The 25,366-nt window shown below is 35.9% G+C and overlaps 1 protein-coding gene across 2 annotated transcripts in view; it reads left to right on the top strand.

Annotated features, from left to right (window-relative positions):
* The window catches only part of C11H12orf50 (chromosome 11 C12orf50 homolog), a 28,863-nt gene that overhangs the window by 1,669 nt on the left and 1,828 nt on the right, over window positions 1-25,366 (top strand). Inside the window, exons 3-11 of one of the 2 annotated variants that reach the window (XM_049783125.1) lie at window positions 7,919-8,068; window positions 9,200-9,280; window positions 9,364-9,477; window positions 13,767-13,877; window positions 16,857-16,964; window positions 18,862-18,954; window positions 20,882-20,986; window positions 21,298-21,495; window positions 23,614-23,706. In XM_049783125.1, the coding sequence (XP_049639082.1) occupies window positions 7,919-8,068; window positions 9,200-9,280; window positions 9,364-9,477; window positions 13,767-13,877; window positions 16,857-16,964; window positions 18,862-18,954; window positions 20,882-20,986; window positions 21,298-21,495; window positions 23,614-23,706 (1,053 nt within the window). The remainder of the gene's footprint in view (window positions 1-7,918; window positions 8,069-9,199; window positions 9,281-9,363; window positions 9,478-13,766; window positions 13,878-16,856; window positions 16,965-18,861; window positions 18,955-20,881; window positions 20,987-21,297; window positions 21,496-23,613; window positions 23,707-25,366) is intronic. The other variant, XM_049783126.1, reaches the window with a different exon arrangement.

Below are 25,366 nucleotides of genomic sequence, written 5' to 3'. Positions count from 1 at the left end.
TGACTTCTTTGACAAATGGATAATTAAAAGTTCATTCCTTTGATATATTCTTCAGGACAATACCAGCTCATAGATTTTATCATACGTATAATATCTTTTTTGTGTTTGCCTTTTTTTTTAAATTTATTTAAAGAAAATGTATCACTTATTTGGCATGACTGATCATAATACATTTGTTTCAGGATGATAGAAAGCAAAGTTATTAAGAGATAGAAAGGAAATAGAGGGAACGGAGAGATAGCATGGAGGTAAGGCGTTTGCCTTTTATGCAGAAGGTCGGTGGTTTGAATCCCGGCATCCCATATAGTCCCCCGAGCCTGCCAGGAGCGATTTCTGAGCATAGAGCCAGGAGTAACCCCCTGAGCACTGCCGGGTATGACCCAAAAAGCAAAAAAAAAAAAAAAAAAAAAAAGAAAATGAAAGAAAAAAGAAAGAGAATAGAGATTGGAAAAAATGAAAAAAGAAGGGGTGAGAGTTCATTAGCAGTTATATTTGTGAAAATTATTGTATCACCAATAAAGTCATACAATAGCCAAAGGTTTAGTATGCTTCCCCCATTTTTTCTTTAGAGATGGGAAACACGCAAGTGTATGTGTGTGTGTGTGTGTGTGTGTGTGTGTGTGTGTGTGTGTGTGTGTGTGTATGTGTGTCAGTTGTCATTTTCACAGGCATAGCAAAATATGGAAGAAATTGAAAAGATCCTTTGGCCTAAAAACAGGGCGATCTTACCCCCAAAGTAATTTGGCATAAGACAACCTCACAGCTCCAGGCATACTGGGTTGTCCAACCCCCTAGCCATTATCGGTTCAGCCTGAAGTTGTTGCTGCCAGGTTTCTGAAGTTATAGATCCTGGTTTGTACAGGTTCTGAGTTAAAGACCAGGTGGTATATAGTGTGTCTTCTGGTTCTGTCTCACCATTAGCAGAGAATCCTGCCCTAAAAGCAAACTGTTGCTGTTGCCCGGTTGTCAGGGTGATAGAAGAACTGTCTTTGGAGTTAGTAAGTGCCCTGGCAGTAGTGGGGCCTTCTTTGGTAGAATTTATGTTCCTGGCGCTGGTGTGGGAAACCATGTTTATTTCTGCAGGTGGTATCCTTGGTTAAAGGGTGAATAGTCAATGTCCAATCAACTGGAGTCTAAGCCAAGTCATTATTCCAAAGGTGCAAGATCTCACTGCAGTATAAAAAAATTTGTGTTCCCATCTCTAATAGTTAAGAACTTGTTTGCATCTGTTAACTTTTACGATATTGATATACCTATGCAAAAGGGGACAGACAGTGCCACAGGGAATTACTGGTGCATGTTGGGGGCCAAGGTGTTAAAACTTACAGTCTCCAAAGCCTTTTGTTTACATGTGCTCTGAACAGAGAGATATGTCTACTAGTATACTGTATTGAATGGAACCCGAGGATAGGGGAAACTGCCATACATGAGAAGATATTCGATAATGGTTTATGCCTATTAAAGGGGTGTATCTAAAAGAAATATTCAAAGGAAATTTAAGTCTTCTTTGAATCACTTGAAATAGGCAGGGAAGGGGTAAGATTTGGAGTGCAGCTTCAACCTGTGATTTGGTTTTGTGGAGTCTAGGGAAGATGGCTCCCAACAGTCCCATATCAGGAGGTGTCCTCAAGTGGGAGATTTCTCAGGAACCAAATCTGGTGGCAAGCGAAAGTCCACAGTAAAGGGAGGTGAAGGCAGAGGGGTCCCCAAGAGCTAATCAGTAACAGCAGACTGTCGGTTTCTTCTCATGGTGAGAATCTTTTCACTTTGGAAGTTGGTTGGCATCTGGCTGGGCTGGGGAGAATGTTCTGCTTCATGAGGAGTTAAGGACTGAGTTAAAAAAAAAAAAAGATTAAATGTGGAGAAATAACATGAAGGGCTCAAAAAGGGTTTGTAAGGTGTTATGCAAATAAAAGAGTTTGAGGATTGTTCTGGAAACTTCTTCATACAGCATACATAGCTGCTTTAAACTCTCCCTTTCCCAGAGATAGAGAGCAGAAACTTCCAAATGTTCTAATCCTTCAAAGATATCCTTCTTGATATCTCTGAATCTGTACTTGCCTCTTCCTTTCTTTTCCCAAGAAAAAAACTCTAGCCTGTCTTATGTCGACTGAATCAGCCTCCTTGACTCCTCAAACACTCAGCAACTCCAATAGCCCTCAGCACCACTGCAGCCCAATATGGAAACATTCATCCCAGTCAGCTAGGCTGAATAGCACAGGAAGTGGCCTCCAGATCCTTTGAGCACTACTTGCGAGCCCCTGCCCTCTCAAGTCTTTATTAATACCCACCTTAAAATATTTTCAGTGGCAGTATCATTGCTTTGTAGCATCCTGTTGCCTTTGCAGAAGAAAGAGAAGCCCAGGGTCGCAGGAGGCCACTGTAATAGAGAATGTAATAGAAATCACTAGTGAAGTGAGTGCTGGAGAAATGAGGACTGGACCCAAGTGTTCCTGGGATGTTGCTTCTAACTAAGGAGGTGTCAAGTGGCCCCAGAAATCCTTGTGAACTCTGCAAAACTATTTCCTCAACTCCAGAAAAGCCATTGGAATGAGCAGTGGTTTTGAATCTTCATAGGAAAAGTTAACAAAAGCAAACAAGTTCTTATCTATTAGAGATGGGAACACAAAGTTATTTTTCAGCTTTTCTCTGTCTTTATCTGTCCCATTGGAAAAAAAAATCAGAAAAAGACCAGAGACTGAGAATAAAAAGAGGGAGTCCCCTAAAGTAAAGGACATGTCTAGATGGAGTTAGCAGTACAGGAGGATCCAGAATGGAGTCCCCTTGTTGCTTTGAGAAACTGATTATATTTTTGCACAACTCCTTGATTTAAGAGAGCCAAGATTGTAGTGTGAGGGCAAAGAAGTGAAACTTTTTGGTGGTCTTCATTTAGCATCTTTGCAAGGCCCTTTGCCCTTCTGAATTCTCTTTAGTTTTTTTAGCTGTTGGTGTTTTTACTTTACTCACCATACATCATAGCTTATTCCTGGCTCTCTGCTTAGGGATCACACCTGGCAAAGTTCAGGGAATTTCTTTGATATTGGAGATCAAACTATGAGTAGTTGCATACAAGACAGGTGCCTGAATTATATCTTATAGCAAATGTCTTAAACCTTGTATTATCTCTGAATTATATCTTATAGCAAATGTCTTAAGCCTTGTATTATCTCTGGTCCCTCATCTGTGTCTTATAGTAAGTGCCTTAACCTCTGACTATATCTGGCCTTTGAATTATACCTTAGAGGGAGCCTCTTTAGAGTGGGCTGGCAAATTGAGGCCAGCATTTCAGGCTGGAGCAGAATAAGTCCTCTTCAGATCATATCTTAACTTTATAAAACGTCATGGCTACTACCTGTATAACTCTAATGAAATAGGATTATAGCATGTATGGTTGTACATTAACAATGAAGTCCTGTCTTTCTTTTTCACTAACTGCATATGGGTGATCAATTCAAGGTAGTTTATCATTTTGGCACCAAAACAGGACTCTCATTTCGCCTATAACTTTGTGTAATTAGTGTATAATTGTGTTTCTCGGGTTAAATAAGATAAGTTCAGACATCTAAATGTACAAACTTGTGGAAATTCCTTAGCTGGAGAAGTTGAGCCCCATTGTGTGATCAATGTTAAGTGAAAAATTTGGAGCCATGGAATTGCTATCTCATTCTCCAGTGTTGCTGCTTTATTAGGACAAGCTTGCCAGAAGCAATTTTTTTCTTAGTTGGTTTTCCCTTTGTATGTTATTTTTAAACATTAAGTGCTATTATCAGGAGTCTTGTCTTTTTTGTCTAAGAATATAAAATGCCAATCTATTGTAATTTAAACATTAACCTACTAGTAAATTAAACAGGCTTTACATTTTTTTCAAAGACTTCATTTAAATGTGCCTATACCAAACTTTTATTTGTAAAGAAGCCAACATTCCCTAGTTGCCATTTCCAAATAAAGCAAATAGTTTTGAAAGCAAATTGTTGCAAAAGCTTATCAGTGCTAACATAATTCTGTTGATTTTTGTTATAATTTTGAATTTTCTATGCACATTAGAGTACAGTTTACATGCTATAATTGTAAGCCAGGTACTCTTTCTCTCATGATTTACATTAGAGATTGTTATTTAAGCAACTTCCCTTAAGAAACTTTCCAGCTAACTTAAAGTTAGCTTTAAGGACAATTTTCTCAAAACATTAAAACAGCAAAAACAACTACTAATCTCCTTGGAAAATTGCCAAATCAGTTTATAATGAAAAATTGATGGGATAATTTAATTTTTTTAAAAGCCAGTCAAATTAAGCAGTGGGGGATAATTTAATATTTATTTACTCAAAGTGTCACAGAGATAGATGCCTTGGACAACTGACTATTAGGTCACATTAAATTAACCTTGGTTAAGTTCACTTTAGAAGCATAAATAAATATGTGCACTTCTATTTCATGTTTTGAAAAACCATGATCTAAAAATGATTTTAATAAACAGTGTTTAATAAACACTTTTGAGATTAATATATGAGTTGCTAGCACAGACAAAATATGTATATGTGATAATTGTTTTTCTTATACAAGAAAATATTGTTCAATTCACTTCTATCCACTTTGGTGGATGGTGCTAAGGATTAAATAAACTTCATAACCCACATAATTGTTGCCCCTTGAACAATTTGTTTGAACAGAAAGAAACTTCTCATAGGTATTATATGCTATCACAACTTCTGTTCAAAGAACTTTTAAAAATACAAAATAATAAAGCAAGCAGTTACTCAGACATTGTTTCTCACTAGACCTACATTTGTTAATTTTTCTGATAACTCCACAAACATACCTTAAGATCTATATAACAGAAAGTTTAATTAGGACTTAAAAATGGAGTTATAAGAAATTGTCATATTATGTGTCTTAAAAAATCTCTTATATTAAGAGTTTTCTGTAAAGTAGCACTATGCTGAACTTTTTGTATATCTGTTTTTATTTAATCATCACTACACCCTGCTAAATGCAGAATTAATCTATTCAATTTACAGATGAGAAAATGGAAGTCTAAAACAAGAGTCCTTCAAACTTTTTAAAAAGGGGGCCAGTTCACTGTCCCTCAGCCCATTTGGATTAAAAAAATCTATGAATAAATTCCTATGTTCACCGCACATGTCTTATTTTGAAGTAAAACAAAACAAAAAAAGAACAAATACAATAATTATAATGAGGAACAAGTAAAGATAAATCAACAAACCTATCAGTTTTTCAAAGGAAACTCTGGGCCTACTTTTGGTGGGCCATAATTTGAGGACTACTGTCCAGATTGAGAGGAGGAAGGGAGTTAGAGGAGGGCAGTGCACATTCCATACATGCACACTGCCCGGGAAGTGTCCTGCAGCTAAGCAGGAAAGTAGTGGAGGCAAAAATACCCCATGGGCCAGATAATGTCCTTGGAAGGCTGCATGTGGCCCCTAGGTCGTAGTTTGAGGATCCCTGGTCTAGAGGGACTAAGTATCTTAGGCAGCACAAAACATCTGAATGATAGCACCTAAATTTCAACGTTTTAACTCAAAACTTTTCTCACAAAGAACCCAGAAGTAGCATTTCAATTTACTCTTAGGGGACAGAGAGAGGGGACAGCAGCTAAGGTGCTTTCTTTGCACACAGCCAAATGAAGTTGATTCCTGGAACCCCATGTTTTCTGGCACCCCATATGGTGCCCTCCAGTGGTGCCCTCCAGAAGTGGTCCCCTAAGCCTGCCAGGAGTGATCCATAAGTGCAGAACCAGGAGTAAGTCCTGAGCACCTCCAAGTGTGACCCCCAAAACAAATAGCAAATGATCTTCATGATAGTTGCACAATTGTGAATATGCTGAAACCCATTGAATTGCACTCTTAAATGAATGAGTTGTGGGTATACAAATTCTATCTCAACTCTAAATAAATGTGGTTAAAACAGTGGTTATTTTGACTGCTCAGTTCTTTTCTAAACAGCTAATGACAAATCTAGAAGATATGGTAATATGTTGAAAATAGCTAATGGATTTGTTTCTGTCTTTTTTTGCTTTTTATTTCTATTTTCAAAGCTTAGTGCTGTGTTTTTAGTGATTTTATAAGACTTTCTATCAAGAATGTTATTTTCTTTAACAAGAGTAATGGTAGAAGGAAAATTTCAGTAGTGATGTGAATTATTACTTATGTATTTTATTCTTTTTATATGTCTTAATTAATGTATCTGATTTTCTGATATGCCTTACTTTACAAAGTTTAACATGAACCTCCAACATCACTTTTCTATTAACTTGTGTATCAATTTTGTGGTATACCACAACAAATCACCAATAGTCCAGTGACTTCAACAACAGAAATGATTAATCTTACAGTTATATAAGTTTAATTGAACTAGATGTTCCTAGATGAAAATTCAATTGCCAATAGAGTCAAATCCTTCAGAAGTGTGGAAACAATTGCCTTCTCCAGTATTTAAAGCCATTCTGTAGGCTTTGTCATCTCAATCTTCAAAGCCACCAATTTCAAGCCTATGAAACTTACTCTGTTTTCACACATTTTTTCCCCCCTGACTCTCTTTATCTTGCTTCTTTTTTAAAAAAAATCCTTTTGATTCCCCCTGGGTCCACTAGCTTTAAGATTATTTGTTTTTTTGTTTTGGGACCACACCCAGCATCACTCAGGGGTTACTCTTAGCTCTGCGTTCAGAAATCACTCCTGGTAGGCTCAGGGAAACCCTATAGGATGCCACAGATCTAACCTGGGTCAGCTGTGTGCAAGGCAAACACTGTGCTATTGCTTCGGTCCCTTATTTGCATTTTTAAATTCATCTGTAGCCTTAATTCCTTTTTCACATTTAACAATCTATATAATATGCTATATATACATCTTTCTATATTATATATACACCTAAATATATATTTTATATATAGATTCTGGGGACTCAGACATGAACATCCTTTAAAGGACATAAGTTATTTATCCTACTATTTTATGATTTTTCTCCTGTTGAAGTATGTACAATAAATAAAATTTGAATGTTGGGTTTTGGTAGTTGATCTAGAAGTGAAGGAGAATTTCTTTTGAGTAAATGTGCCTTTATTATGTAAATTTAGAAAATACCACTATATGAGTACTTCAGGCCTGTTTTCGGGCAAACACAATTTAAGGAAAATGTAAATGCGGAACCTAAGAGATCTGCAACAGCAATAATTGCTTTCAAATTATTAGAATGCCAATACCACACACCCCATTTTTTCTCATCACTCAATACCTCAGTTATCTAATGCTTTAGGCAGTATTTTCCAAACTTGTCTAATTTCACAATTGCCTAAAACATTTACAAGATATGTAGATGTGTTGTATCAGAAATTCATCAAGAAGAGACTCAATGGGTGTTTGAATTGACCTGATAATTAGACTTGATAACTATTGGTTTAGAAAACAAGAATTGAATTTTTAATCATGGAAGATATTTCATTGGTAAGCTTTTTCTATTATTTGATGGTAAATTTTGTAAATTACAGAGCTATAACTAGAACTTTATCCAATGGATGAATAGTGTCTTTGGTTTATTTTTTTCTTTTGCACACATTGCAAATTTTACTTTATTTGCCATAATCTGATTAATTAAATTATTTCTTTGCCACTCAGTTAATGCAATAATACAGTAAGCTTATAATTATTTTGTATTTACACAAAGTACAAATAGGATGTCACATTTTACATTTATTACTTACTATCTAAAGAATATGGTTTAGCATAGTTTTTCACAATTTACAGGAAAGTGTTTTTTATATGTCAATTTAATAACCTTCCCATAAATAAGAGGGTAAGCTATCAACAAAATATTCAGTATCTTGGAGGGCAAAGGACTAAGTTGTACATTGAGCCTGAAGATCATGTCTGACTTGAAAAATTGAGTTGTTCCAATTTCTCTCCAGATATTACACTACAAAAAGAAACTCAGGAAGGAATTCTACCCCTAACTCACAGTCAAGAACCCCTGAAACCTCAGGAGAATATATCACGACCCATACATCACCCTTTAGTTTTAAAAACAAATTTTGAGGAAGAAGAAGATGAACAAACTGGTTAGTAAGATTTTTCTCAGATTTACAGTGCGCACCAAAGAAGCTCATGGTATTTTTCTTCATTTGTTTAACTGTTTAAAGTTTTATAATATGGAATAAAGAGAATTTGGTAAAAAATAACTAATTATTCCAATTTTAGTATATGTGCTGCCAAAGCAAGCACAACTAATTATTCAATGTATAGACTGATCACCTTTGTTGTATGTCTAAGTGATTGTGATTCTTTGCATTGGAAGGCTGAGAATTAGGAATTAGATCTAGATATCATGTTTATATATACTTGACTTTAAGGATACTAATAGTTTCTTATTTCTATTCAATGTACTCGATTTTTAAATAGTTAAATGTGTCTACTTATCTGCCAGTGTCTCACTTTTAATCCTAAAGTTTTAGATATTCATAGAATGCATCTTATAGCTTTTTGTATTTTATTTAATTTATAAAAACGGGCTTGTAATTTAGGGTTTTCAGCCAATTTTACTGTATTGCTCCTATAAAATCATAACTCAGTGGTACCAATAAATGTGTACAAGTATGCCAAGAAGTATACAAATCCACATACAAATAATGACTTTTCCTTGGAATTTACTTTCCTGTGGACTACAGGTCCCCAAAACTAAGAAATATATGTAGTGATAGCATAGTGATAGGGCGTTGGCCTTTCATGTGGCTGATCCAGGACAGATCTCGGTTCAATTCCGGTGTCCTATATGGTCCCCTAAGCCAGGAGCAATTTATGAGCATATAGCCAGGATTAAACCCTGAGAGTAACCAAGTGTAGCCCAAAAACCAATATAACATATATATGACAATTTACTTTTTGTTTGCTATAACCCTTTCTCTTCCATTTCTATGTTGTTCTTCAAACGTAAAAATATGATTTAGCATATAAGTCTATCTCTCCAACTTCTTGTCTCAAGACACAATGTATGTGTTATTTGTTTACTTAGTTTATTTGTTTTAATACTAGAAATATAGCTGCTAGAAACTCTTGCTAGTATGTGAAATTAATTGAATTTAAAAATTGAAAACTGATCCATTCAGAGAACAATTTAGGATTTTAATTTCTGGTTTATAAATTTCCAGATTCTTTGGCTTTGGAACAATTTGATTTTAAAACAATATATCCAGTAAATGCTTCGGGCTTATGGACGAAGACTCCTGAAGAAATTGAAGAAAAAAGAGCAATTAAAGAAATGTGTCATAAATCTGGTAAGTGATTACACATTTGTGGATTTTTCTAAGACTCAACATGTTAAAACATACTAATCCTTATTTTTCTTAATGGAGATTAGGTGAATATTACAGATTTCCTACTCCTCCAGATAGTTCATCATCAAAGAGTATGTCCCCCACAGCAGAAAAAGAGTCAGACAAGCCTTTGGATAGTGGCAGTGAACTACAAGAAGGTAAGACATGAAAGAAAAGGCAATAGCATTTCAGGGAACATATAAGATATGCATAGCAGGATAGAGTGTGCTTTACTTAGGTAAGATGGGATCTAGATTTAAATAACAAATACTAACTAAAAATTGAGAGTGAATAGGAATTCTTTTTATTGGATGACTTAAATTCAATATGAAAAACTGACTGTATACCTCCAGCAATAATTCTGTAGACAATTTGCTTTTATCTTTTGTTTGCCTATGAAATAGATACTTTTTACAAATATAAAATATTAGCATTAGCAGGACAGTAAGAAAAGCAAAAAATTCAGAACAAAGGTATATTTATTTATTGAATAATCCATTGAATGTCTCTAGTTGATGATTTCAGAGGTAAGGCACAGAGATCATCCAAACTGTTCCTGTCATGGTCTTGTTCTTTGGCAAAGATGATTTTGTTGTTGGTGCACATTCACAGCAAGAAATAGGAAACATCCTTTTGGGTGGAGGTATAAAATCAGGAACTCAGAGAAAATCATGGTTTCTTCAATGAATAAGATTTTCTTGAGAGCCCGGAGTGGTGGTGCAAGTGGTAGGGTAAGTGATAGGGTGTTTGCCTTGCACATGCTAACCTAGGACAGACCACATTTCAATGCCCCTGCGTCCAATATGGTCCCCCAAGCCAGGAGCGATTACTGAGCGCATGGCCAGGAGTAACCTCTGAGCATCACTGGGTGTGGCCCAAAAAACAAGATTTTCTTGATTGTAGAATGAGCTAAAAAACAGAAATTTCTGTAGTTGGAGAAATTTGAATTTTTCTCTTTCCTGCTCACTCTATAGAATGGAAAATTTTCTAGAATCAAATGAATAGAATAATGTTTTCCAAGTCCATTAATGGCCAAATATTTGTACATATGGCAGTAGGTATATGCATATATGGCACCATATCAGCAGATGTTAAGAACCCAAAGACCTCATTAATAGGTGAGGCAGTCTACGTTAAGACAGATGGTTCAGGCTAACCAGAGAAAGAAAACAAGCAAAGCAACAGCAACAACCAGAAATGAATATTTAAATAATATTATACAGTTAAACACATCTTTGTTATACATAAGTTATTTATTTTTTATTTATTACACCTGGTGATGCTCAGGATTCACTCCAAGCTCTGCACTCAGAAGAGGTTCAGATATAACTGGGAATATAACTGGGGTTGGCTGCTTGCAAAGCAAGCACCCTACCCACTGTACTATCTTGCTGGACTCACGCTATGGCTTTAAGAACTTTTTAATTGTGTGAATTCTTGAAGAATTCTTACACGGATTTTGCCCAAATGTTAGTTTTTTTTTTTTTTAATGGATTTTTGGTCACTTCCAGTGATGCTCAAGGGTTACTCCTGACTATGTGTTCAGAAATCTCTCCTGGCTTGGGGGACCATATGGGGCACAGGGTATCGAACCAAGGTCTGTCCTGGGTCAGCCGTGTGCAAGGCAAAACACCAAACAGCTGCACCATTGCTCCGTCCCCCCAAATATTACCATTTCAGAGACTTAGCTTTTCACTCTCTTGAAATATTCATATTTTCCTATTTTTCTGAACCTGTGACAGTAAGGTTCAAATGTGTCACATATATCTATAATATAAATGTCAAAATAAAATATAAATAAAAACAAAATAAAATATAAAATATAAAAATGTCAAAATAAAATCACTATCAGAACGAAAGCAATAGAACAGCAGGTAGGGCATTTAAATGCCTTGTATGCAGCTGACCCAAGTTCCAATTCTGGCATCTCTTATGGTCCCTTGAGCCCACCAGGAGTGATTCCTGAGATCAGAGCCAGGAGTAACCTCAGTGTTGCTGAGTTTTATTTATTTTCTTTTCTGGCCCAAAAACCAAAAAGAAAAAGTAAAGTTAGTATTGATATAAATATTGTTTATGGATTTTTTTGTAGAGGGTGGTGTATTAAGTTAGCTATACTAGAAGGTGGGTTCAGGGACCACTGGAGTCATACCTAGTGTCATTTGAGAGAGGACATATAATATCAGAGATTGAACTCAACTCTTGTACGTTCAAAGTACATGCTCTATCTTTGAAGTCAAGTCCCTGACCCTGTGTTTATACACTTTTTTTTTTTTTTTTGGTTTTTGGGCCACACCCTGTGACGCTCAGGGGTTACTCCTGGCTATGCGCTCAGAAGTTGCTCCTGGCTTCTTGGGGGACCATATGGGACGCCGGGGGATCGAACCGCGGTCCGTCCTAGGCTAGCGCAGGCAGGCAAGGCAGGCACCTTACCTCCAGCGCCACCGCCCGGCCCGTTTATACACTTTTTTAAAAAAGCAAATTTCACCTTTTATTCCAGGTGTGCCCTAGATAGCAAAATTAATACCTTCTTTCCCTCTGAGGCTTTATTATTATTTTTGCATCATTTTTTATTGACTTACCAGGACTTAGAAGACTGTTTATTATTCTTTTTTTTTTTTTTTGTGGTTTTTGGGTCACACCCGGCAGTGCTCAGGGGTTATTCCTGGCTCCAGGCTCAGAAATTGCTCCTGGCAGGCACGGGGGACCATATGGGGTGCCGGGATTCGAACCGATGACCTCCTGCATGAAAGGCAAATGCCTTACCTCCATGCTATCTCTCCGGCCCCCTGTTTATTATTCTTATCATGGTTACATCATTCTAATACTACACGCATCACCTAAGGTATTACCTTTCACCAATGTCCCAAGGACATCTTCTCATGCCCTCTCCCTTGTATAGACAAAATATTCAGATCCAATTGCTTTGACTATTTATTGTGCCCTTCCCATGTTTCTTTTTTATCTCTAATGTGAGGAAATATTTTTACTTTTACTGTGGTGATGATACCTACATACTTATAGGTGACAAGAATTGAACTCCTGCAATACCACAAAATTGTAAATTGATAAGTTTATAATGTTTTTCAAAAACTGTACACCATTATTTTTTACAATTCTGTGCTAGACTATTTTAAATTTGACATGAACTATAAAATACGAATACCTCAGGGCATTCCAATTTTACTGCTTTCTGTATATTCTAAGGAAGTTTTGATTTTATTTATGGTGTTATATCAAGACTCTATATAGACATTATATAAGTAACTTTAACTTCAATGGCAAATAATTTTTGTTCCTGTATGCTTTCTTATTTATTTCTATTCTCTATTAGTGTATATTTTACATACAATTGATTTTATGTTATTTAAAATTTACTACCATTAGATTTCCCTATTCCTGCATTACTTACATTTCTGAATATTTTTCTTATATATTTTTATATTTCTTATATTTTTAAATCAGAGGACTTAACTTTCTTTGGTATTTGTTATTCCTATAGGAGATTGCAGTTCTAGTATTGAGTTGTCATGTTTTCAGGACATCCTCAGTTTTCATGGTGAAAGAACAGTCAATCCATTGTGTATTTTGCTGCCTGATTTTTAAGGAGTCAGGGAAAAGATACAATTTCCCACATTATTTTATAAAGTTACGGATTCAATATTTGGTGACAGACTCCAATTTGGGGGCTGTATGAACCTTCCCCCTTATTAAGAAATTCCCTGGAACCATGGAGACTTGGGTATTATCAAAGTTTGGGCCCTCCTGTTTAGTATGAAATTCTCAACTGCAGTGGATTTCTGCTTTGCAAAAGCAGTTTCTGCAACTACAATTTCCTTTTCCCAAGTCAATAGTCTCTCAAATTTTGCCACTCACCTTCAAAAATACAGAATAATGGTTTACTCTCTAATAAGCCAATATTTGTGGCAAGAAATAGTTGGTTTCTAGTTATACTTGAATGGAATTTTTTTTCCTGATGCAATTTATTCTACTGTTTTAACTGGGCTTGTCTCAATGAAAGCCTGTCTAATTACCATTTCCTAGCCAATGACAAATTCATAGTTTATACCCCTTTTTTCTTGATAAACTGATAAAGAAAAAATAAAATTCATAGTATGAAATGTACTTTAAATAACAAATACTGTACATTCAGAGTACTGTTCGAATACCTAGATTTTAAAATTGCTATTTGGTTACATCTAACCAAATACATTATGTGTTTAGACATGTCTAAACAATACTTTTCTAATAGTCACAGAATTTACTTAAAATCCATATTCTTGTAAATTAATTGCTTACAGCATAAAATTTAATATGAAGCTTTATATTGATTATTTTATTATTGATTTTCATATAGGGAGTTTTATATTGAGTTTTTATATAGAATGTTTTTGTTATCATAAATTCTGTCAAAACATATAAATGATTCCTGGATGACTTTAATTTCTAGGGGATGGTCTTACTGTTCCAACAAAATTCAGCCTAATTGTAAGACAAGGTGAGATAAAAGTACCACTGGATAGGAAACCAAGGACTGATATTACTGCTTTTGAAAATGGAGGTGAGTTAACTTTATTACTAGTTGAATATAACTATTACTATATAATCAACTAGTAAGAATCTTTTTCATAACAAATTTTATCTGATCATTTTTACCTTCATATTTATGAAGAGATTAGAGGTGCACCACAAAATAGAGGCTAGTATCTCTACAAAATGCTTTCTGGAAACTCATGTACAGTATGCAAGACCTTCACTTTAGATAATTAATACATTTTTGGTTTAGGGACCACACCTGACTACACTTAAGGCTACCTCTTGGCTCTGTGTTCTGGATTTACTCCTGATGGTATTTAAAGGATCATTTTCAGCACTGAGGATTAAATGCAGGCCTGTTGTGTGCATGGAAAGAATTACTGTCCTTTCTATCTGGCCCAGAACCTTAATTTTTTTCACCTTTTCACCCCCAGAACCTTCATTTTTTAAAGGAAGAAGAGCATGTGCCTAGGGTCAACTTCAGACTATCATGAATTTAATTATGTGGTTGCTTTTGTATACGATCAGAATTAGAATCAGAGGGACTGCATTTTTTAATCTGAGTATCTACATATAAGCTGTTTACATATGTGTGTGTATTTATGTGTGTGTATACCACAAACATTTGAAAAATTATTTCTAGGGAACTGGAGCAATAGAATAGTGGGTAGAGCATTTGCCTTATATGTGACTGACCCAGATTTGATCCCTGGCATCCCATATGGTCCCTCAAGCCTGCCAGGAATGATTTCTGAGTGCAGGGTCAGAGAAGTAACTTCTAAGCACTACTGGCTTTGATCCCAAACCCCCGAAATTATTTCAATATTAAATAGTTTTATCCTTTTTCCAGAAAATTTAAATCTTTATATTGCAAAAAAAAAAAAAAAAAAAAAAAAACAAACCACCAAACTCTAACCCATAATAATATGGGTTAGAAGAAAAATAAAGGGTGTGCACAGTGTGAGTGAGGGAGTGAGCCAGTGAGAGATAGAAGAAGAAGAGAGAGAGGGAGGGAAGGAGGGAGGGAAGGAGGGAGGGAGAGAAGGAGGGAGGGAGAGAGGGAGGGAGGGAGAGAGGGAGGGACGGAGGGGGGGGAAGAAAAAACGTCTGTCTAGGAAAGTGGGGAAAGGAGGAAATTTAGGTGGTGTGGGAAAAAGTGTGTTTGGTGTTGGACATTGTTTGACTGGCTTATTTTTTGGTTTTAGGGCCACACCTGCAGCGTTCAGGGGTTACTCATGGCTCGGTGCTCAGAAATTGCTCCTGGCAGGCTCGGGGACCATATGGGATATCAGGAATCAAACCCACATCTGTCCTGGGTCAGAAGCATGCAAGGCAATTGCCTTACGTGGTGCTATTTCTCCAGCTCCTGAAAATACTTTTTTTTTTCTTTTAAGTAAAAAGAGTATAGGGGCTGGAGCGGTGGCACAGAGGTAGGGTGTTTGCCTTGCATGCATTGACCTGGGTTCAATCCCTGGCATCCCATATGGTCTCCCAAGCCAGTAACAATTTCTGAGCACAGAGCCAGGAGTAATCACCTGAGTATCACCTGGAGTGGCCCAAACTTCCCACCCCCCCAAAAAAAGAAAAAAATGTTAGCCATTAAGAAAGTGAGTGAGGTGTGGCAAGGGGGTTGTTACAGGTACCAACATATGTGTGTGTGTATGTGTGTGTGTATATAAGCACTGATTTATATGTATATTTATATATACACACTGATTTTGATTTCTTCTGTCCCTTTTTGTTTCCATTTCTGTTATCCATTTTTGTTCTTCTCAGTATATTATTTAATAACGGAATTCAATTATTCTCTCTCCTTTTCCATTTTCTGCAGAAGTTCTCATTATTTGGTTTTCTTGAAGCAATACACTTTAGTTTAGTTTAGAAACTGGCAGTTTCTCCTTGTGGCATTTCATACTTTATATAGCTAGCAGTGAACTTGCCTGGGAACTATACCATCTGACCAGTTTAAATTGTACATTTTAGTTGAAATACTAGTGAATCATAATGTTCTTGTTTAATAAGAGATTATTTTCAACCACTAAGTGCTCCTTTCATATGAAGAATGGACTTTCCTTCATGCTGTGACACTCATAATATGTTTTCTATTTTGTTGAGATATAAAAAATGTGAGAATGTTCATGTTTTCCATGTTTTGTTGAATAATATTTATAATTCTGTTGAATAATATTGTGATGTAATGCTTAAACAGCATATCAAGAAATGTTTAATTTTTTTATCTTCTCACATATATTTCTGGCATGAATAGTGAGACCTATCTATTCTCTAGGTATTATTTGCTTATGTCAATAAATAAAAGAATCCTGGGTATAAGTTTATAGACCAATATAAACATATTATATAGTTGCACAGATAAGTATATTTGAAAGAAAAATGGCCAAAAATTAAAATTGGAGTAAAAAATATTCAATTTGAAGAAATTACCTAATGTAATTTTGATATAGTGAGCATAAGAACATATAAAGTTTCAAATATAAAATATATAACTCAAGATTTTTATGCATATGCCACGGTGTAACTATATAATACTACAAAATATATATACTATATTAAACTATATAAAACTATATAATAGTAATCTCTACAATAGTCTTATCACAATACCATGTCCATGATCTCTGTTAAAAAGGAAATCTTCTCATTTCTTGACTCTATAAAAGTAGAAACCTACAGTTTTTTTTTGGGGGGGGGCCACACCCGGTGACGCTCAGGGGTTACTCCTGGCTATGCGCTCAGAAGTCGCTCCTGGCTTGGGGGACCATATGGGACGCCGGGGGATCGAACCGCGGTCCGTCCTAGGCTAGCGCAGGCAAGGCAGGCACCTTACCTCTAGCGCCACCGCCCGGCCCCGCAGTTTTGGTTTTTAATTTTTTTTCTCAGTACTCTATGGTTAAAACTAATTCATATCGTGAAGTGTAGCAGTCACTCTTTTGCATGCAGACACAACGTTTTGCTCACTGTCATTAACAAGAGTATATTATTACAGGAGGTGATTGCTACCTTCCACAGAGAATCATATTTCTTGGAGTAGAAGAAAATGAAGTTTTAACTGCAGAGAAAGATATGACTATGTCAAAATGCACAGATACAAAAGGTAATGAGCCTTTTATCTTTTTTGATTCATTTGTTATATGGATAAACTGAGTTAAATATGAAACAGGATTGTTGTAGATAACAAGACAAGAGGCAAAGTAATGAATAAAAATTTAGTGCAATTAGGACTACTATGGCAATAATAGTTGAAATGATCACTGGACTAGAACTGGGTGCTGAAAGGAGATAAAGTGATATACATATGATACCCATTCCATAACAATATTGTAAAGTGTCTAAAAGGAAAAAAAACTGGTAGACAAGAGTGTGGAGGAATGTCTGCTATAGTGTTAGACAGTGGAGAGGGCAGGAGGGAAACTAGAGAAATTGGTGCCAGGATTCGAACCACCGTCCTTCTGCATAACAAGGCAAATGCCCTACCTCCATGCTATCTCTCTGGCCCTGCGATGTGCATTTTTGAAGGGTATTGGACATTGTATGAATGAAATTCAATCATGAACAACTTTTTGAGTGTATCACATATTCATTCAATTAAACTATTTTTTAAAAGTATGCTAAATATGAGATAAGAAATCTAAGGTTCTGATCTTAGCTTTAGTTGTTAGATAAGGGAACTTAACTTTTTTAGCTTTAGTTTTCTTATCTGAATAAGACACCTATTGAACTTTGTTGCTAGGAATTCTGCTATCTCTAAAGTGATAAAGTTTCTTAAGTGGTAACACCAAGGTCTTTTTAGTTTCTCTTTTTTATTTAACATAATCAGTATGGCTGAATATTCTTAGAAAGTTATGTGAATACTGAAAGTAAGAATGATGTCATGGTCACTTCCACAATAACTTTCTTTTATTATTATTAACTTTAGGCCATGAGTAATTAAAAGAGATGATAATAAAATGCACACTAGACCTATGATTCATTTAGAATACCATAGCTATATCCTCTTTGCTCAACAAGCTTCCTCAGTCACAAACATAAAGTCTCTGTCCTGTAATTAGTTAATTAGTTTCACAGTCTATCCACGTGTTAATCAATTTTATCGAGTTTTTCCTATTATTAAAAAAATTCTCAAGAATAAGTATAGGGATTTGACAGCTATTAAATATTCTTATTATATATAAATCTCCTTGCTTAGGAATTGAAATGTTTTACCCAATCCATTAATACAAAAAACAAAAACAAAAACAAAACAAAACAAAACAAAAAACTGATTATACCAGTAACCCCCATTCACATGTGGCTACCAAAATTTAATTAAAATTTAAAAAATATGAAAATTGGTTCTTTCATTGATCTAGTTATATTGCAAGTGATCAATAACTGTGTTACTAGTAACTCATTTTAGGAAGCACATATTTAGGCTATTTCTATAATCGTAGGATGCACCTAAAAGTGTTTCCAAAACACCAAATAACTGAAAGCCACCACATTTAAAGTACTTTTGGGACTTCATTTTAACTTGGCACTTGATGACCTTTTAAATATCTTGTACTTAGGAATCAAAATATTGTTACAAACAAGCACATAATTGAGTACTAAAAATAATTACTGCATTTTTATACAATATATACATTTTGCTTGGGGAAAATTTGAGGGATACAATATTATAAGGAAATTTAAGTGATTCTTCCTAGAGATTAGTCTATATATACATATATTTAAGGTATGTCCTTTATAGAATATTTAAAAAGTGAACTGTCGGGGCCGGGCAGTGGCGCTGGAGGTAAGGTGCCTGCCTTGCCTGCGCTAGCCTAGGACGGACCGCGGTTCGATCCCCCGGCGTCCCATATAGTCCCCCAAGAAGCCAGGAGCGACTTCTGAGCGCATAGCCAGGAGTAACCCCTGAGCGTCACAGGGTGTGGCCCAAAAAAAAAAAAAGTGAACTGTCAGTTAAAACATTTCTCTTACTAATATATTTTTTTCTTAATTTCTTTTCAAAGATAACAAGGACAGTCCTCATCCAAAGCCTACAGCTCATGTATTAAATGCTACTGAGAATATCAATATGAAATGCAGAGAAGACCCTTGTTCAAGTGAGACATTAGCTTTATCAATTTTTGGCCTTAGATATATTTGTGCATCATGAATTTGTTTTGCTTATTTGAAGTGGAGTTTTTTTAGAAAAAGGAAAGAAAAGGTGTGGTTGGAAAAGTATTCAGGAGTAAGATACAACATTCTTTGACTAATTCTGATAATAAATTGTGATGTAGAGCCTAGTAAAATGAAATATTTTTCCACTAGTTTTATCAGGTACTAAAATTAATAGTACATTACCTTCTCAGAAGATTCATTAGTGGAGCATATAAACTTCAACCTATATTGGAGTATAATGACAGTTTTTTTAAATGCCATGTTTTCGGGTTTTTTTTGCTGGGGGGGGGGAGGGCACACACCCGGTGATGCTCGGGTTACTCCTGGCTATGCGTTCAGAAATCGCTTCTGGCTTGGGGGACCATATGGGGAGCCGGGGGATCGAACCACAGTCAGTCCTAGGGGATCAAACTGCGGCCCGTCCTAGGGGGATCAAACCATAGTCCGTCCTAGGTTAGCGCACATAAGGCAAACAGGCTCTACTGCTGCGCCACCTCTCTGGCCCCAGAATACTATGCTTTCTAATTTACTCCTTGATTTTTTTCCTGGCCATTCAGTTCTACTATTAAATATAAAATTAGGGGCCTGAGCTATAGCACAGCAGTAGGGTGTTTGCCTTGCACGCGGCCAACCCAGGACGGACTCAGGTTTGATTTCTGGCACTCCATATGGTCCCCTGTACCTGCCAGGAGCAATTTCTGAGCACAGAGCCAGGAGTAACCCCTGAATGATGATGGTGTAACCCCCCCCAAAAAAAAAGTAAAATTAAGACTCATGAATCTCTCTTTCCATTTCTTTCCTTCTTTCAATAACTTTTTTTCATTTATTGAACCCTTAGAACAGTCTAGGATTCAGCTAGATACTAAAGGGAAACTTAAGGTTTAAACTCCCAAAACTGAGTTTGTATTTTTTTAAGCCTTTTTTCCAAATTCTTCTGATAGGAGCACTAAAAAAAGGATCCTTATCATTTTTGGAGAGGGAGGAGTGGGAATGGTGTTGGGTAAGATACTGAATTATTAATGCTTAAGCTGTGGTTGAGAACTAAAGCAAAACAACCCACCCCCCCCAAAAAGAAAGAAAACCCCAAAATTCAAAACTCCAAAACCATGCCTAGTCCATTGTAGAGAACTAATGTAATTATATAAAACATTTAATGTTATTTTCTCTGCAGTAGTTGTTTTTTCAGGATCTCTGGGGAAAAAAAAAAGAAAAAAAAGAAAAGAATGCCTTTATAAATTATTTTCAGTATCTTTGGAGAAATAAATTTTTGGAGATTCTTGGAAATAATATGGGATAGGATATTGAAATAATTCTTGTATAGAAAAACTTTAATGTAAAAAGATGCAATTATGAAGGGAAAACTTACTGATCATAGTTCAAATTGTTTTTTTAACTCTTGTTTTACCAAACTGTGTGCCTCACTTTTTAAGATTTTAAAGAACAATAACATTCTCCTAAAAACATTTATTATAACCCAGCTTCTTAAGTTTTAGCTAAAAAGTTGCAAACTTTATATTTAAAATTTCACTTCTAAAACAATTTAAAAATAACTTTATAATGAGGTAATTATATTTGGATTGTAATTTTCTGTTCTTTAAAAATGTCTACTCAATTTATTTGGAGAAAAGCAGTTTTCTGTGACAAGTGCTATTTATTGAAAGTTTTATCATCAATCAGTTTTCAAGATATAATTTTTTGGTTTCATAAAAATAAATCACCTTTTGTTCTAGAAAGACAAATATCAGGGTGGCAAATCTATTTTTTCTCTTGCTTGACATGCAAATGCATTAATATGTAATTATCACCTACAGTAATTTTCTGATGAAAGCGTTTCTTAAAAAAACTGTAAAAATTTATATCTTCTTTAAGTGAATGATGTCCAGCCAGTGAGGAAGCCTCATTTTAAAGGTGTGAAAAAAAGAAAATGGATTTATGATGAACCAAAGAACTTTCCTGGCCCTGGAATGAGAAGAGGTAAAATGATGAGACAACCTCATAGATCTAAATAGTACCTTGGATAGAGATTAGATAGAAAATTATAATTCCTAAAAAAAAAAGAAAAAAAGAAAAAAGAAAATTATAATCCTCACTGAACAATGCGATTCTTCTGCAACACATGAATTCAGATGACAATGAAATTTCTAGCAATGTATTTACTTTATATTGCTTTATCATGTACTATCAAACCTTTCTTAAATATGCAATAATGTCTTGGAAAAAAGCTTGGAAAAATTGTTTTAAACCAGTTCATTTTGGTACTCATCACATTTCTCTTTCTTTTATAGCAGCACAGGTCCAAAATCCCAAAAATAAAACGAGTTACCATCGCAATAATAAAAACAGAAACGCTGAGAATGCAGCTTGTCTTCAGAGAGATGTGGTTAAGCCTGTCTCGCTGAAAGCCCCTCCCCACAGCAAGCCCACAAATGGCACCTACAACAAAGTGGATCTGAACAAGGAGCCCAAATTCAATCTATGTTCAGGTGAGGCTCTGGAGTGGTTTCCTCCGGTCTGCAGGTTTACAGTCCCTTGGAATTTCCTGATGATCCGGCTAACCTTCATTGGTACTCACTCTTCATCCCTAGGCTACCATCACCTTAACATCTTAGAGAACCAGGAAAAGAATGTTTTCTATGTACACATGATTTAAAGGACTTGGAAGCAAATACTCATATTGGGTGCAGATGACTTGGCATTGAACCTTTCTGGTTGTATCTTAGGGTGCTGCTTTTTATTCCCAGTGGATTGCTTTAGTTTCACTCTCAAGGATTGTTTTCAGATGATTGGCATTTTCTTGTTCCACTAACTGAATTGTTCAATTATCATTTTCAGGCCGGTATATTGGCTTTTCTTGGGAACTTCATGATTCCTTTCTGAAAAGGGTTGGCACTGAGAGTTAATTATAATATTTCTGACAACTTCTTGTCTCTCTCACGATGTACAGATTGCTTCTAAATCATTGTATCATGTAATTGGGCAAAGTTATGGTGTTTATGTTAATAAATGCAAGGCCATGGGAGAGAAGGCAACTAAATTTAATTTTCTTCCTCTCTCAAATGAAGTTAGTTCTTCTGAAAATTGGGTTTTGGTTTTCTCAGCTTCACCAAAGACCACTACATTTCTTATTTTTTATGTTTATTTATATTTCATGTTTCATATATAAACATTTCAATTTTAATTTAAATTAAAGCTGGCTTTATTGGAATTGCTTATATTCCTTCTAGTATAAATGTTCTTTTTGATGATATATGTAAATGATGACATTCTTTTTCTGGGGGGAGGGCCACACCCAGTAACGCTCAGGTTACTCTTGGCTATGCACTCAGAAATCGCTCCTGGCTTGGGAGGACCATATGGGACACAGGGAGATAGAACCTTGGTCCACCCTAGGCTGGCATGCACAAGCCAGATGCCTTATACCTTGTACCACTGCTCCAGCCCTAATGATGACATTTTTATTTAATGATGACATTCTTAAATGAAAGAAGCTTCTCATTTTTACAGTATGATCATAAGCCAATTTATTATTATTTGATGGGAAGAATGTAATGGCAGCCAGAACATTTAAGAGCCATTATATAAATTTATAGAACGTAAATACAATTAATTATACTTACTGTTGTTTTGGCAGAATTCAGGTAAATGTCAACATAGGGAGAGAAAAGAAATAAATTTCTAGTCTTATATCAACTGTGCTTTGACCTGAGGTGTTCAAATTGAGAGTACAAATACAGAATCGTTAGATAAAATCAAGTTGGTTCTGTTAGAAGAAAGTAGGTATTGGTCAGTATAGAAATGTTTTGTTTTTCTAGGACAATGAGTTCACTATCATCTTGGGACTCTTTTCAGTAAGAAGTACTTGACTTATAATTTCTATGTGTTTTTCTTTAAAGCTCTACAAATATCAATAGAGTTGAAAGAAAAATCTCTGTATTGCAATGCAAGTAAATATTTTGATCACACCCAGATTATAGACTCGACTTTGGTTGTTGAAATAACCATTCTATTCATTCTACTCAGGATAATTATTTTCCTTTGCTTGTCACTCATGGACTAAAAGTACCCCTGGTTTGATCCATTACTCCTACCTATTTTCTACCCAAGAAGGTGATCCTTTTTTTCCCAATTAAGACCGCTGGTCTCAGGAAGAAGCTGCTTACAGTTTCGGTTTCCATAGCTAGTCTGCCTGCCCGCTGCCATTTTTTGTTAGTGAACAGAAAGCTTGTGGTGGAATTTTCCTGAACTTGTTTTATTCTCTTCAATTTCGCATGGATTATTTTCAGTGTTAGCATTTGCTTTCAGACCAACACTCTCAAATCCCTTGAGATTAGGGCATGAGGCTTCCACTTCATTTAGGGGAAGAGAGAGAATTATTTGAGGAATCAGACATGTAGTTAAGGGAAGTGTGAACATTGTGCATGAAAAACTCGTGATCTTAGATTCACTTATTTCATTGATGCTTCATCATTGAAGCATCATCATTGAAACAGTAAATTAATTGCTTGGAATAACTTGTTCTCTGAAAGTTCGTTATTCCAAAACACTATTATAATATTTTTTAAATTATAACATTTCATTCAAGTTCCTTTTTTTCCTTTCAGATAAATACGTTTCAGCATCCTGTAATGGATCAGCCTGGCGAAAAAGAATTCCTTTCTCAAGGACATATTCAAAAACTGAGAAGATATATACTGGTAAATATTTACTAGTTATTTTAAGGAATAATATAATTCATTCAACTACTAAGCTTAAAGAGGTTTTTAAACCCAAAAAATCTAATATAGAAATTAAACATTAAAATATATAGTTTCGAGACATTCTACTTCTCTCACTCATTACCATTGTCATGATAGTTGTTAGTGTAGTTATTTCTTTTGTTGTTGGGTTTTTGTTTGTTTTTTGGCCACACCCATTGACACTCGTGTTATTCCTGGCTATATACTGAGAAATCACTCCTGGTTTGGGGGACCATATGGAACCCTGGGAATCAAACCCAGGTCTGTCTTGGGTCAGCTGCATGCAAGGCATATGCCCTACCACTGTGCTAATGCTCTTGCCCCTAGTGTAATTATTTCTTTTTTTTTTGGTTTTTCGGGCCACACCCTTTTGATGCTCAGGGGTTACTCCTGGCTACGCGCTCAGAAATTGCCCCTGGTTTTGGGGGACCATATGGGACGCCAGGGGATCAAACCGTGGTCCTTTCCTTGGCTAGCACTTGCAAGGCAGACACCTTACCTCTAGTGCCACCTCGCCGGCTCCTTTATTTCTTAACTGCACTCATTACTCTATGATAAGTAAGCTTCATATTGTGGTCAGGTCCTTCCAGCTTTCATCTCTGTTGTCTCTGGGTATGATTACAATAATGTCTTTTATTTTTCTTAAATTCCACAGATGAGTGAGACTACTCTGTGTCTATCTCTCTCCCTCTGAATAATAGTTTCCATGTCCATCCATGTATAGGCAAATTTAATGACTTCATCTCTCCTGAGCATGAAGTGAATAAAATATTGTTCTAATCTCGGCATTCTCTCAAGACCACCATGTCCTTTCTGAAAGGGATATAGCTTGTATAGATTGGAGGAACCTATATCCATAATATGGAGCATTCTGTTTAGATGCCTGTATTTTTGGGGAGGGGTGTCATTCTTAGCAGTGCTCAGGGTTTACTCCTAGCTCCTGAGCTCAGAGATTACTTTTGGGGCTCAAATAGATGTCGGGGCATCAAACCTGTGTCAGCTGCATGCAAGACCTTACCCACTTTACTATCTGGTCTAGAAACTATGATTTCTCTTTGTTTTTTCCTTCCTTAGTTCCTTCCTTCCTCCCCCCTTCCTTCCTTGTCCAGAAACTATGATTTCTTTGTTTTTCTTCCTTCCTTCCTTCCTCCCTTTCCAATTCCTTCCTTCCTTCCTTCCTTCCTTCCTTCCTTCCTTCCTTCCTTCCTTCCTTCCTTCCTTTCTTTCTTCTTTCTTTCTTTCTTTCTTTCTTTCTGTCTTTCTTTCTTTCTTTCTTTCTTTCTTTCTTTCTTTCTTTCTTTCTTACTTTCTTTCTTTCTGACTTCATTCCTTCCTTACTTCCATCCTTCCTTCCATCCTTCCATCCTTCCTTCCTTCCTTCCATCCTTCCTTCCATCCTTCCTTCCATCCTTCCTTCCATCCTTCCATCCTTCCTTCCTTCCTTCCATCCTTCCTTCCATCCTTCCTTCCTTCCATCCTTCCTTCCATCCTTCCTTCCATCCTTCCATCCTTCCTTTCTTCCATCCTTCCTTCCATCCTTCCTTCCATCCTTCCATCCTTCCTTCCTTCCATCCTTCCTTCCATCCTTCCTTCCTTCCTTTCTTCCTTTCTTCCTTCC

Source organism: Suncus etruscus, chromosome 11, assembly GCF_024139225.1.
Source record: "Suncus etruscus isolate mSunEtr1 chromosome 11, mSunEtr1.pri.cur, whole genome shotgun sequence".
NCBI classification, from domain to species: domain Eukaryota; kingdom Metazoa; phylum Chordata; class Mammalia; order Eulipotyphla; family Soricidae; genus Suncus; species Suncus etruscus.
The sequence above is the reverse complement of the archived record's forward strand: the minus strand, read 5'-3'. Positions and strand labels throughout refer to the sequence as shown.